The sequence below is a fragment of the Labrus bergylta genome, chromosome 6, assembly GCF_963930695.1.
Source record: "Labrus bergylta chromosome 6, fLabBer1.1, whole genome shotgun sequence".
In the NCBI taxonomy this organism is placed as follows: Eukaryota; Metazoa; Chordata; class Actinopteri; order Labriformes; family Labridae; genus Labrus; species Labrus bergylta.
In genome coordinates, this window is record NC_089200.1 from 25,803,232 (window position 1) to 25,818,575 (window position 15,344).

Sequence of the window (15,344 nt, forward strand, 5' to 3'; positions counted from 1 at the left end):
TGTACCTCCGCTTCAACAAAACAAGATGTATCATTACCCACGATATGATTTGTATATTTTGAAGTGTCTTTGGAGATGGATCCTTTGCATTAAATACAGATATTTTGCATAAAGCATGCAAAGACAAGGTCAGGAACACAGAGTGTGCAGGCGGAAAGTAGGGGAGTCGTGGACACTGACATAAAGAGTTCTCTTGAGCATTGTTTAGGTGCATCAATGACCAGATGTAGATGGATCGGGCAGAATTGTGATGATACATACTGTGTAATTATTTTACAAATGTGGGCTGTAACTCTGCCACATTAGGACGTTGATCACCTTGTACTGTTTTTCTTTATGTCCAGATTCTGTGGTTCAGAAGAGCAGTGCTTGCAGGTCTGACAACCTGCACTGTGCTCAACATCCTCTGGTAAGAACTTTAACCTCTTCATGTTCTGCTCTTTACCTCCTTTATTTGTCAAACAAATTATTCATACAAAACAACATCATATATCATATAAATATATAAATACGTGTGTCTGAATGAACTCTACATAGTGTAGAGGGCACATATGCCTCAAGCCTTCATTCAGATAATGAAGAAATTGAAGAAAAATCTTCAATTGACATAACATAAAATAATCTGAGAGTAATGCATTCAGGATGACACAGTAATTAGATTTCAATAATAAGAGTGTAGAACATTGACAAGTTGCCAAAACCATCAGCACCATATCATAAGAAAAGCTAAAATCTCAGGACACTTTGAAAATGGAGAGCTTCGATACTTGACCTACATAAAATAAAAAGTAATTAGTGTATACACCTTTTCAGGTTGGACTCTAGCTCTATAAGATTTTGTATAAATATTTTTTGTGTTCCAAATTTGTTGAAGATGGGGGAAAAAAAGAAAAAGTTGGTATAAACTGATAAATGATTGTGTTTGGATTCAACATTAAATCCTCATTTCTGTCTCTTATGATTACGATGTTGTCATCTTCATATTACAGTGAAGTCACTTTCTCGCATCTCATTGTTGTAAAATAGATATCTCTGAAATACAACACAAATTGTCTCTTAAGGCGGTGGTGCAGTGGTTAGGTTCCTGGTTTGAATCCCTGTCGGTCTTGGCCTTTCTGTATAGAGTTGTTCTCCTTCTGCATGTGTGGGTTCTTTCCAGGTACTCCAGATTCCTACCAGGGTCCAAAGACAGGCTGGTTAGGTTAATCGGTGACTCTACATTGCAAAAGCGGTATAGATGATGTATGGACATGTATGTCTCTTGGAATCAGGAATGAACTGATTTTATTTTTTTAGTACATCTCTTTTATTTCATTTTTTTTATGCCGACCATGATCATGAGATGACTGCTACTTCTACTCGCTTTACCCCTTGCATAAGTGTGTGTTCTGCTGCTGTGAGAAAGGTCCACTGATGATAAAGTTCTCTGTTTATCCATCACCATGTACTCTGTCACAGCCAAACCTTCATTGTCTCACCGTGGGAAGCACTCATGGATGTTATCTACAACTTGACCATTTTTTAAATCCATGATCAAGAATGCTGAGGACGATCTGTCCAGTTAAAAAAAAAAAAAGCCAAAAAAAGAAATTCCACAAAAAATACACTTTAGCACTTTGTCTGAATTTACTCTGCATTGGCAGAGTGTTTGTCCCGCAGGAGTGCATCAGATGTATTGCCTCCCAGGGGAGTGCAACACAGGACACTGGGTTATTTTTGTGAACGCATGACACAACCTCTCCTCAGGCAAAGGGTCTTGGATCCCAGAGACAGAACATTTAAGGGCGGTGGGCTTTGTTTCAGGCACAGTTATCTTTCTGTTAAAGATACAGTGGTGTTGAGGCCACATTTTCAGCCATAATTAGCAGGTATTGATTGATCAATATTTAAAATACTGCCATAAAATAGTTTCACTTTTGTGTGGTTGTTTATGAAATGAGGCTTTTATTGAATTAAGGTTTAGTTTTAATGTCTACACGACATGTTTTAGAGTGGTATTTGATTCAGAACTTTTGAATGCAGGCTCGTAAATTCAGAAAAAGTAGTCTTTATAAATTGATAGTTTACAGACCAGCTTTGTAGTCAGATGATATTAGAACGCACTGCTGGACCATCTGGGAGAAGGTCAACACTTGCCACAGAAGCAGGACCCTCTGAGACCTTCAGCAGATGTTTGAGGAGGGTGGACACTTACAGCAGCAGCCAGTGTTGTAGAGGAAATCTGTTCCAGAGAGAAAGGAGGCCATCTGGCATAAACACCGTTGACAGAGGAGTCCAGATGCACCAGAGAGCGTGAAGCATCAACAATCTCTCGAAACCTTTTCAGCAGCTGAAGAGTGTGTAGAAAGGTGCACATTGTACCGGCCATTTCCAGCCCTCAACACAGAAACAAGCCTCAGGGCAATGCAGAGTGTAATCAGACTGCACTTATATTTACAATGGTACTTTAACCTCATCCTCTTCACTCAGTAAGATATCAGTTCTTAACAGTGGCTGTATGATTCTGTTGATTTATTCAACTATGTAGATATCTATGCGTGCACATTAGGGCTGAAGGACATGGGAAAAAACTATCGCAATGTTGTTTCTGTCTGCGATATGTTGCAGTATGAAAAATTACAGGATGTGCAATAATATTCAATACTATGATTTGATATGAAATGTGATCAACTAAAATTGAAGATCCCTTCAATTTTATAATTAATTAATTTAGAGCTATTTGCAACATGTTTCTCCTGAATCTTAAACAAATCCAAAAATCTTAATTTCTTCACCTAAATTGGCACCAACTAATCTGAGGGTGGCTGACAGCTGCTGGCATGAACTTCTTCTGATTGTATTAGAGCATGGCTGTAATACACTAGCCTCCATTCAGCAGGTAAATGTGCACAAGCAGAGTGAGAAAGGGTTGTATGTTTACATACAATATGTTCTTGTGTTTTGCAATAAATTCAGACTTTTGCCATGTGTTTCATAAATGCTAATCATGCAATCATGATACAGTTGTCTAATTGTGCAGCCCTTTAGTGCAAATGTTCTTAGGCAGCCATGTTTGCATGTTTTCTCCTTTAAAACCCTTTTAATGACAAATGGCATGCTTGGTTCCCTTAAATAATCACTCATTTAACTCACTTCCTTGAAAAATAAATGTCCTCATTGTTCTTGGTTATATTTTTCACATCACCAAATCTTGAAATTTGTGTGGTAGTTGGGGAGGTGCCAGTTCACTTCCTGAGAGTTCAATTTCCTCTTGTGGGATTGATAAAGTATATCTTATCCTATATATAAGCCCAAGACTCTAAGTGCATTAAATGTTGTGATATTTACCAAGGCTGCACACAACAAACAGTTTTCATGCAGAACAACACTGTAGTTTAAGTTCAAATGCCACAGCCCATTTAAATTCATGCTGTGCACCTTGTTTCGATCATATTTTAAAAACAAAAGGAGACTTTTGGATATTGCCAGAATGTTAAGATACTAAATGAAACTGCAGGCACATTTTGACCCACAGAAAATCCTCTGCTGCAGTGCAGCATGAGATAAGTCTTTGCACACCCATGACAAATTTCACTGAGCTATACCCAACAATTGGCTTTCTCTGACCTTTGGTGTACTTTACTGATCAGCTTCTGGCAAAACAACTTACAGCAGCTCCACACAATAAGTCTCCCTCCTCTGGGATACTTCTCTGAGATTTATGAGCTTCAGGCTGCATTTTTTTCCTTTTGTGTCCAACCTACACACCACATTGTGAGAGCGCTGTTCCGTGGCAAAGCAATGCTCTATAATGGCCGCTTTTTTTCACAGGGGAGCTGCAGTTATCGATTCATGATAACATTTCAGAACGATTTCAATTCTCTGTAAACAGGCTTCACTTTCTCTCAACACGTACGCAGAGCCCTTCGGCCAACACATTTCCTTTTACTTTTCCTTTAATTTTAGTTCAGTAAATATGTGGTTAGATAAGCCTTCATCTAAGTGTTCTGTTCCTCTTGAATTCGCCTTCTGAGAGCTTTTTGTGCTCTTTGGTACTCTAACCACTGCATCCACTTTCCTTCAGTCGCTCTAAAGAGACTCTCTTCACACAACATTTCTGCATGAGGTTTGGTCAAAGGAGAAATATCAGTCCTATCTTAGTACCCAACAACATGGGATTTGATTTGTATTCATAGTAGGGCAGCATTATCGCCATCGGGCAAGTGCATTTATATTGAACATTGTGTAGAGCAAAGATCGGCCCCAAAAAAACAGCTCAACCAGACTGTCCGCCTGCGCTCTGCCTTTCCACGTCGTATACTTTGTGAATACTTCGCTGTTTCTGAACCTACTGCTTCAAGGACCATGTCCCCTGCCACACTTTTTTGTTTTTTTACATTTACCCATAAAATAATCTCTTTTTATATGAAGAGTTTCTTCTTTGTATCACTGGAATGATTTTGCTTCTGAGCGTCCTGAGAGAACAGTTAGTTTCAGATCACTTCATCCGTACAGATGAACACTTACACACTTAAGTTTTACTATCAGTCAGTACATTGGACTGAAAGTATATTTAAAACAACTAATTGTTTTATAACCCAACCACCATCCCCTTCGTGGGGACTTTTTTCACTTTTCTTTCACATTTAAAACTTAATTTATTCAACATTTTCTTTTCTTTTAGTCTTTTCTATTTCAGAATTGGAGTTTAGTGTAAGCAGGTGGTGATTTTATATAACACATGATACACAAATGCCATTCTTCCATAATCAAAATCAAACAAAAACCAGAAGTAAGATAACGGTGTACTTCATACAACACAGGGACAAAAAGACATTTCGCATCAAAGTATATATTTGTTTGTCAGCCTTCTGTTGTTTTAGATGTGAAAGTATTTAATTGTTTCACTATTGTGCAAAGACATTATAAAACAGTATGACATACACAAGAAGTATACAAGACGATAAAGAAGCAATCAGAGAGAGAAGGGGAAGTGGAGCTGGATCTTCTGTAAGGTGGACTTTAGAGGGAGGACAGAGTATGGTTATGTGTTGAATATGTTGATGTGTGTGTTAATGTTGTGGTGTGAAAGGTCAGAGTTTGTGTAGTGTTTATGTTGTCTGGTAATGGACTGCAGTCGGGGTTGGTTGGGGGGGGGGGGGGGGGGTCAAAGGTCCACTGCTGTTGATTTGAGGACAGGACAGTGTGATAGTATAATGAGCTCTGAGCGCTGCTTTGCAGATGACCTTGACTTTACATCGTCTCTGGACTCATAGAAACAGAAGACAGTGTATGTGCTGCTGTGTAATACTTATTCACTGCTCACAGCTCACTCCTTCTGTCTAGACATCATGTCAGGACATTAAATATTGCATAAACACGCTCTTTTAGGATGCTTTTTTAAATATCAGTTTACGGTACACATCATGAAGATATGAGTCAACTTTGAAAATATGTTGTTCTCCAGACTATTAGTATTTAAACAAAGACAGAAACGTTCAGTCAAATATTGGAAAGACTCGTGGCTTTCTTTTTGTCCAACATTCGTCTCCTGGCTCCCGAATATCTAATAACAACTCAAAAGTTTGTGTGATGCATTTAAATTGGCATAATCTGTTCTTCAAAAGGCTTGACGTCTTGCACAGTTTGTCTCTAAATTGACTGAAATCATCACAGCTTACACCGCACAGATGCAAATCCTCTCTCTCTCTCTCTCTCTCTCTCTCTCTCTCTCTCTCTCTCTCTCTCTCTCTCTCTCTCTCTCTGTGTTATCACACTTTTTCTTTTTGTCCTGTTCCTGCTTGACGTCCTGGTAAGCAATTTCCTCTGCCTCAAATTTTTCGACCATAATTTTGATTGATAATTATCGTCTGGGACATAATTCTGTTGAGCCACCCAGCAGAGTGAAAGACTAGTAGAATAAAATAGAAATGGTCTGTTGTTGGGTGCATTCGAGCGGAGCCACAACAAATGAATGGATAAATCTCTCTGAGCTGCACTCTGCACTGTCGATTCGGAGACCAGTGCCGCAGAGAGAGGAGAAAACCTGCTTCCCTCTCCCTGCAGTCTAACTTTATGGCCTTTGGTTTCAAACGAAGAACTTATGATTCATCCTCCGTTTTCTCGTCTCCTGCTTCCTTTTGTTTTCAGAAAACGCTTCAAAGACTGGCTGTTCCCGGAAGGATTATCATGCCGACTTCTCCAGATTTAAACACAATCCAAGGGGAAATCCCTACTGGAGGCCTGGCTGGCACTGCCGGTCAGGCATGATAGTCTCCCCTGATAAACATATCGCAGTTGCTAACAATTCCCCTTTTCACACAGCCGCGATGTCGCGGCAGGCGATACTCCATCCTTTGAGAAATCAAGTGTGAACTTCTTGGAATGAGACAGAAAACAAGTAAAATATCTTTGAAGCGGTTACAATCAAACATACTTTTGCTCCACAACAACAGCTCAACATTTTAAGTGTTGAAACTTAACTTCATGTTTGAGTGTCCTAACTTCCCATGAGCAACGCCATGCAAGATAGATGGATGAGGAAGGAGGGGGATCTACACTGGCTTTTCTTTTTCTTGTTAGCTTGTTTTAAAAAACTTGTCAGCTTGTTTTAAAAAACAGAACTTCTGTTTGTACACCTTCAATGATAAAGCACTAGATGTCAAACTGTTTGCAAGAGGAAACTGAAATCTACAGACCAAAGAATGAAATATTTAACGGATGTAGTGTGGACAGCCGGCTCAGTTTACATTACTTTTGATATGCAGGACAGATTTCACAACCATTGAATAAAATCAGAATGGAAACTGACAAGTAGAAATGCCTTCTTGTGGTTGAAAGCTCACACCAACCATTCAAGTTGACATCATTTCCATCCAGGCTTTTTCAACATGCATATATAGAAGACTAAGGAGTTGCAAAATGGTAATGATGACTTTAAGAAAAAAAAAGATGATTCTAGGCAATACTTTCCAATGAGAGACATGTTGTCTTCACATAGAGGCTACCTTTTACGGAGAAATAGTAGACAAAGATAGAAGCTTAATATCAGTCTCACTGGAGGAAAGTTGGTTCTGTGGCTCAGATGGCATGAGGGGTTGTCTTCCTAGATCTATTCCTCTTACTTGTTGAAATATAGATGTAATTTTTTATTGCGATCCTGATTGGGCTTTGGGAACACTACCCTGCTGCTCTTCTTAAGATTTCTTCTATTTTTCCTCATGAAGTCTACGATCATTTAAAAGATGTTGTTTGGAAATTTTTGGCACATGATAAATCTGTCGCCTCCAATCTGGAAAAAAAAAAAGAAAAAATGTTTCTCATTAGGGGTTCCCACTTGAAATTCAAAGGCCTATACAGTCCAAACCAGATCCATGTGTGTCAGTGGGAAACTGGAGGCTGTGGTGTTGTATTGAGTTTACAACACAACTATATGTACAGTGTTTCCAGCAGGCAGGTGCAAACAGTTCAGCTGCAGCAGTGTGTTGGTTAAAATATTAACAACAGTATGTGAAAAGTTGTCAGATTGAGGGTTCTTAGCTCATAAAAGTGTAGTTCATTCATGATGGTGTTCATATGGGACATTTAAAGCTGTAAGTCTCTTTTTCCTTGTCAGGCTGGTGGGCACTGTCATTCTCAAAGGGGGAACAAGTTACTTGGTGTAGGACTTGGTATCATGCCTCCAACATTGTGCATTATCTTGTAGTCTCAGAATTATTAAAAAGACCCTGCATTGTGAAACAGAAATTGCCGTAGGATGTCCTGCTTTCAAGTTGTGACTCCTCTTTTAACATCTACAGAGAAAACCCCCTTCCCCCCTTTTTCCCTCAATTGGTACAGTCCACCTGGCACACCTCCATGAAAGAGTCCACGTTAGCTCGCTGTTATTCTTTGGTATAAACAAGAGGAAGGTCATATGAAGCACTAAAGTGAAAAATGAACCCTAATATTCCAGTGTTAGATCAGAACAAAAGCTTAAAATGAATGCCAAAGAAGAACCTTTTCTTACAATAATATTTCTAATTATTATGATTGAAAACGAATGAATTTGAGCAAAAAGCTGTGTTTCAGATGTCTTGGGTTGCCAGAGTTTTGTGAGTCAAAGAGGGGTCACGAGCCAAAACAGGTTGGGAACATAACATCCACAAACACAGAGCTGCTTATCCTATCATGAATTTGAAACCCTGTTTTTTTTTATTTACTCTCTTTTTGCTATACTTTGCTCTCCAGAAACTTCTGAATGAACTCTCTTAGTCTTTAGCTGCTCCAACTCGTTGTGAACTGGGTCGTTGTCTACAGATATTGGACAGTGGATTTAGTAGAGGTTTGACCACAAGGACGCCAGGTTAAGATTGGATCAGACTGTAAAGTTGTCCACCATAAAACCAAAACACTGAGCTGAAAAATTCTTTATCACTCAGAAGAGCGTGGGTCATTCATCTCTACAGGTGAACCTCTTTACCTTTTATTGGTCAATCCTTTACAGGGAAACTTTCTAATGTGAGAAAGTGAACCCCGTCTTCTAAGAGCTCATCTCAATGATTACACAATCACATGTGGGTTGAAATATTATGCAGTTGTTTTGCTCTTTTAAACCGACTAATGAGAATAAACATTTATATACAAGAAGAAAAAGTAGGTCATATTTGTTTGGAAATATAAATATGTCCTAGATGTGCAGGACATCATGGATGGCTGTTTATAATACTCAGTGTGAAAGAGTGAACGTTTGGTTCAGACTTTAAAAAGTGTGATATTCTCCATTTCTGTGTCTTATTTGAGTAAATCCTGCTCCATCTGGATGGGAAAAGAGTTGAGCAACCATCCTGAAGTAATTTGTGGTGAAAAAGTTGAACGGAGATATATAAGCTCCTATAAAAAGCATGTTTTATTTGTTATCATAGTATTGGATCTGCCTTTAGTAACTGTCTGGGTTTTGTGTTTCAGGTGCTGGGCAGTGCTGGAAATCGTCCCCCAGACATCGTTACCCGAGAGGCGAATGGCGGCTGAGGCGACCACGCGGCCTTCCTCCAGCGGCCTCCCTGGTTCTCAATCCTCCGTCTCCCCTCTGATGTACTCCAACATCTCTCTAGAAGAGTGAGTCTTTAATCCGCATGCTCTCTTGTCCTTCTTTTTTAGCCCTTCATCGATCGCTGTCGTAACATTTTCTCTGTCAGTGAGGGATGGCACGCGTTAGCCCGCCCTGCACTGGATATTTTTGCATATGTTGGTTTGGTTGCCATGGTGATAAGTTGAAGCAGGATCTATTACTTCGAAGTAACAAACTATGTCAGAGGTGGGAGTAAAAGAAAATAAAACATATTCTAGTTGATTGATTTTTTGCTAAGAATTGTTGACCTGTATTTGATCTTCACTGTGACGCCTACATTGATTAATAAAAATCAAATTAGAAAGTCCCAACTGGAATTGTTAAATGGTAAATAATCAACTTAGCCCTCTGTTAAATGAGGTAAATAACTGCTGTGCTCATCTCCGAGTGATCATAATAGATTTTTGGGTCTTTACTGTCAGTTTGGATAATATCATTAATTACTTTAATACAACCCACTAAATGCTTTTGATTGAAAGCCAAGATCACATTGTTAATGCCTCATCTGAGCTAAGTGCACATTAAAGAATGACACTTTTTTGGGAGCCCCATGGGTCACAGGATTCCCGCGGGACAGAAATAGATGTCACTCGGATCACTGGTTTTGGGACTGGACAGAACAAAAAAGCAAACTGGAGCAGATCAGAGTGGGAATTGTGATAACAATAGACCCGATTTAAAGAGAGACACACACCAAAACAGAGTGTTCTGAGAGAGCTGGTTTATACAGGGTCACAAACCTCCTCTCGTGCTTGATTCGTGCTATATTTTGACCACAGCACAGATGTTTCATTTAGACCACAGGGGGCTGTTTGAAAACGTGGTAAATGGGTATGATATGTCCTCTTTAAGGCTATTATTTCTATCAACTTTGTTGTCTGTTTGCTGGTTAAACATGCATGACGTACGTAGTGTGCTACGTGGGATGGTCATGTGCGCGATGCAGCCTCACATAAATCAATGGATTCAGAGAAAGCAGGAAGAATTATTGATTATGTTTTGTCTTCATACATATTTTTTGTGCTGTTTAGTGAAGGCATTTTTGGATTAAGACAGTAGATTCTTGTGGCACATCATCACAGGTAAAGTGTTATTAGTACTGCCACGTGCTGGCCAAAAGGAGGATGTGAAGTAATAAAAAAACACACAATGGGAGCAGGAAGGGACGGAGTCGTTCTACCTGGAGGGGATCATTTTTGTGGGAGTGGGACAGGACGGGAGTGAAAAACCACCCTCTGATGTCTCTAAAGCATTGCTCTCGTGATCAAATGAACCAAAATAAATGGTTCTCCAGAGGCCACTCTGGTTGAAGAGAATAAGCCTTGATAGGAGATGATCATATGAGGAGACAGCCAAACCATTGTGACTGAGTTGTGCAGAACTCAGCTTTTAAAGCATTGGAGAATTTTTGTTTCTAGAAATAAAATAAAAACTTTATTCATCCTCTTTCACCATTTGCATTTTCTGTCTCACGAGTGGGCTGAAGTTTACAACAGCTGAACTTCATCTCAAAACTATTCAACTACTTGTTACAAATTGAAGTTGAAAGTTTATTTTCAACCTTGTACAAGCCGTTTGAACCGTCTCTACCCACACGTTAAGGTTCTCGTCCGCAGAAGTAGTTTGCGCAGCTGTTGTAGATCATTAAAATTTCCTAAACCTTCTGGCCTAAAATGCTTAACGGCTCAATCTTGACCTCGCAAACCACAGTCGACAAGCTGATGTCAACTACCCACTCACTTGAGTTTAAGACTGTTGTAAAGGATCAGGAGGATGACTCAGGAGTGTACTGTGGGTATGGATCGTTATACTCCTAAAGCTACAACCTCAACAATGACTCAAGCCCAGCCTATCAGACCAACTAATCTAAACTGTTAGAAAGGATTATATATTGTCCAATAACATCCTTTGACATCAGGCCTGGATTTGTTTTCTGCCATTACTGTGTCCACCCATATCCTGAGACCATTAAGCAGCCCCAGATTGTCATTCCCGCTATTAATCTAGTTTTTTTTTGTCATCATATGCTATTCCATTGATGCCCAAAAAGGTGACTTTGATGATACATCAGCAGAGAATTGTGTGGATGTGCACAATTAAACGCTCTTGTACTGAATCTGTAATTATTTCACAGCATCTTAGAATCTAATGGCTCCCTGGCTCAGGCCTTCCCTTTCCATTAAATTCTCCTTCATTTCGCTGATTTGCAGAACAACCATTTCTCATTTTGATTGCTCGGCATGAATTTTTATTTCTGTGTTATTCCTTCTCCTCTACCGATCACTGCTCATTGTTCCCCTCTTTTAAAAAAAAAAAAAAAAAAAAAAAAAAAAAGCACAGCTCCTGTGACCCACATGGCTCAGACTAACTTGGAGACAGGTACTCCCCTCTCCATGTATAGATCTTGTAGACCAACAGTGCCCCCTTGTGGATTTAATAAAAAAGGTTATTAAAAAAAAAACATTTGTTTGAGTACATCGTTTTTTTTCACCACTCCGAATCCCAATCCTCTGACCTTGTTCTCCTCATCTGTTGAGTCTTTTAGAGCAGTTATGTGTGCAGTTAAAGTCATGCTGGGATGAAGAGGGTAATCATAGATAAAGTGCCCGTATGTTCTGTCACCAGGGTCAGAAACAAGGATTTGCTTTTAGACACTTTGCACTTTTCTATACACTTGGGATTTATGTTGAGTGTTACTCCTCAGATACTTTAGAAGTGATAGGGGAGCAGTCTTACATCAACAGAGCAGCTGGATCAAAAAATAGATGGAGGATTTTGTCCACATGTCCCTGAATCTCATCACGTGCAGTTTTGTCAGGTCCCTCTTGTCAAATATGGATGAAGCAATTTTTACATGTTTGCATAGAAACTGATATCAACCAGGAAAGATGGTAATAATTTAAAATGTCAATTTTCACCTTCATGTTACGACCAATCACTGTATATTAAGATGGAAGAAGCTCCTCCCAATGTTTAAAAACGAAGCCAAAATATGGCTGCCAGCTTGCACTGGTGACTTAATTTGAAGCAGAAGTCTGTGCAGTAGAGCCTTGATAATGACATCTGGTCCCTTCAGCTGCCCAAAACACCCATTCAGCTCACTGACCAGCAGAGATCCTTCAGGTCGTCACAGCCTTTAGTTTAACAGCTTCTTGTGTTGGTTTGAAGTCAGATTCTCTTCTCTATCAAATAAAAGAAATAGTAGCCCTTAAAAAAAAAAAAAAATGTAGCTCTATTGACCTGTGTGTTTTGGTTTTACAGTTGACCCATGTCCCATCTGTCAACATAAAGGAGGCCCGTGTGATTAGCGTAAGTCATGTGGAATCTGATCTTTTCAAACCCCAGTGTTGAAGAATGAAGCCGAGGCAGAAGTGCAAAATCCTGCAGTTAGTCGAGTGTCCATTTAGGACTGGCTGCAGAAGCACCAGAAGTCACATACACACCCTATTCAAAAAAGCCGTTTTTAGAGCAGACATTACCAGGCGTTACGTTGACTGATAGTTAAGTTGAGAAAGCATTTCCAGCATGGCGACCGCCATCGATGGGACTTTAAAGCCCCCTGCAGTAACAGATGGGTGATGTCACTCAGGCTTTATCCAGTAATATTTACAGTCTGTGGTGGATTCCCACAGGAGTCTGATACAGGCTACATTTAAAAAGCAATGAGTAGGAGCACTGCCTGTAGTCCTCAAAGCAGACGGCCGAATTTTCGAATCCAACTTGTGGCTTCTTTTCTGCATGTCACTCCCAACTCTCTCTTGCCCCGATTTCCAGCTTGTAGCATTTACAAAAGAGTAATAGAAGACAATTCACAAGGTTCAGAAAATTGTTAATGATATGTAAATTACCACATAAGTGTAATTCTGAGTCTTAAAAATAGTTTTAATAAACGTCAAGCTGTTGAATGTCTAACAGTTTAGACATTTTAGGAGATAAACCTTGACTACATTCATCATTAATGCCTTTTGATAATTAATGTTGACACAAGATGAGACTGCAGAGCTGTCTGACCGTTATGTTGGAGTCCCACAGGGATCTGTCCTGTCTCCTTTCCTCTTTACCATCTACACATCTGACTTCAAATACAACTCAAACTCATGTCATCTTCAACAATACTCTACCATCGTTGGGTGTATTGAAGAGGGACTGGAGGAGGAGTATCGGGGCCTGGTGGAGCAGTTTGTGGGTTGGTGTGGTGAGAATCAGAATGCAGCCGAACGTGAGCAAGACAAAGGAGATTGTAGTGGACCTAAGACGGTATAAGACCGCTCCTTTCCTTGTCTGAATCAGTGGGACTGATGTGGAGATCGTCAAAGTCCTAGAAGTACTTAAGTGTAAAACTGGATGACAGACAAGAGTTGTCCACCAACAGAAGTATCTGCAAAACTTTACTTCCTGAGGAGGCTCAGTGTCTGCAGCAAGAGGCTCAATATGTTTCATCAGTCTGTTGATGCAAGCACCATCTTCTTTGTTGTTGTTTCTACTTGTAATCAGAATATTACCCGTATCAACAATAGAGCAGAAAAGGACATACTGGCACACAACTTCTCCCAGAATTAGAAAAATTCATTTGGGGGCTGGCAGCAAAAAGATGTCAACAGACTGATCGAGAGGCCTGAGTCTGTTTAAGGCCTGCAGCTTGTCAGGCTAGAAGAGGAGGTCGAGGCCAGAATCCTGGTTAAACTGTTATGGACCAATTCTCCCACCCTCTCCACAGTGTGCTTGACAAGCGGAGAAGCAACACCAGCAAAAGTATGATGTGTCCATCCATGTTAAACCCACAGACGCTAAACTAGACGTACTATTTTTGTACAGACAACCCAACATCTTTGACACGAATGCCCCAACACTTGAATATGTAGACTATGTTTTTGAGACGGCAGTAACTCAGGCGCGGCAGTATCTCAGTCTGTAGGGACTTGTGTTGTTTACCCGCGAGTTGCTGGTTCAAGTCTTGGTGTAGACCAAAATATGGACGTTTTACTGGTAGCTGGAGAGGGGCCAGGTCACTTCTCAAGTACTGCCGAGGTGCCCTTCAGCAGGGCACAGAACCCCCAAAAAGTTCTAGTGTGCTCCAGTCTTTGCATGTGTGTATTTCAGGCCCACGTGTGTGAGAAACATGTCTCTTAATAACAGAGTGTAAAAAACACAATTTACCTCAGGGATTAAAGTCTGTAAAATAAAAAAATAGGTCTGTACACTGTGTTTATAGACTATATGATATATCCTAACCTACTCTATCTTTCATGTACCTACATATATCAACAACTATGACCATGTATATTGTAAGTAATATTCTTTTAGACCATGTTTAAAGTACTTGTATCTAACTTGTATATTGTTGAACATTGCACTAACTGTTACCAAAGGTGGGTCATATCATTACCATAACTATTTGTACCCTGCACTCTCGCACTTGTTTATTTAATTCTCTTCACCGTCTGAAACGTACAGCTCCCCGTGTGTGTTTAGTATCTTTAAAGCCCACCCAAGTGGGTTTTTGTGAGCTATTTCCTCCTGTTGTTGGATAATGTAATTTCTAGTTATTGCTGTTACAACAACACAATGCCCCCCCCATGGGATTAATCAAATAATCTATTCTGTATCTATCTAAAAAATAAATCAATATACAAGCTTCAATGGCATGAATGTAACTGAAAATATTACAAAAGGTTCAATCATAGTCATAATAAATAGCAGTAAAAATAATAAAAGTATTTATCAATGCTGTTATAAAAACAATGGTATGATAATGAACTGGATATATCTGTATATACTGGATATATATCTATATATACTGAAAGGGCTTTATCTATTTAGCATGGAAAACATCTGTTAACATTGCCAAAGCTTAATGAAATCTAATGAAAGAGTAACAGATGAAATATTAAAGTGACAGAGCTGTGCAGGTTTACAGTTTTATATAAAGTGTCAGAACATAAAAAAAGGTTGTTTTTATCTTAAGAAATACAAATAGAAAATGTAACTTAGCTCTTAAATATATAAAGGTGACTACAGATAACTGACAGAAATATAACGTAAAAAAATTAAAAATAAAGTAAAAATGTGCATCTACAGCTCTGTGGTCTGTGTGTATGTACAGTATAGAGATGTAATTAATCCAGATGATGGTGCAGTAATGCTCATCTATCATCTTACTATCTATATATGCATGCTGCTTACATTCTGACAAGTATTTTATTTTAATTGGTTCCTCACAAGTCCTCAAACTTACAGTGGCAGCACCGAGGCAAGG

The 15,344-nt window shown here is 39.4% G+C and overlaps 1 protein-coding gene across 1 annotated transcript in view; it reads left to right on the forward strand.

Annotated features, from left to right (window-relative positions):
* The window catches only part of si:ch211-51h4.2 (uncharacterized), a 68,647-nt gene that overhangs the window by 41,077 nt on the left and 12,226 nt on the right, over nucleotides 1-15,344 (forward strand). The window contains exons 11-12 of the mRNA XM_020632306.3: nucleotides 345-409; nucleotides 8,926-9,075. Of these exons, the coding sequence (XP_020487962.1) occupies nucleotides 345-409; nucleotides 8,926-9,075 (215 nt within the window). The remainder of the gene's footprint in view (nucleotides 1-344; nucleotides 410-8,925; nucleotides 9,076-15,344) is intronic.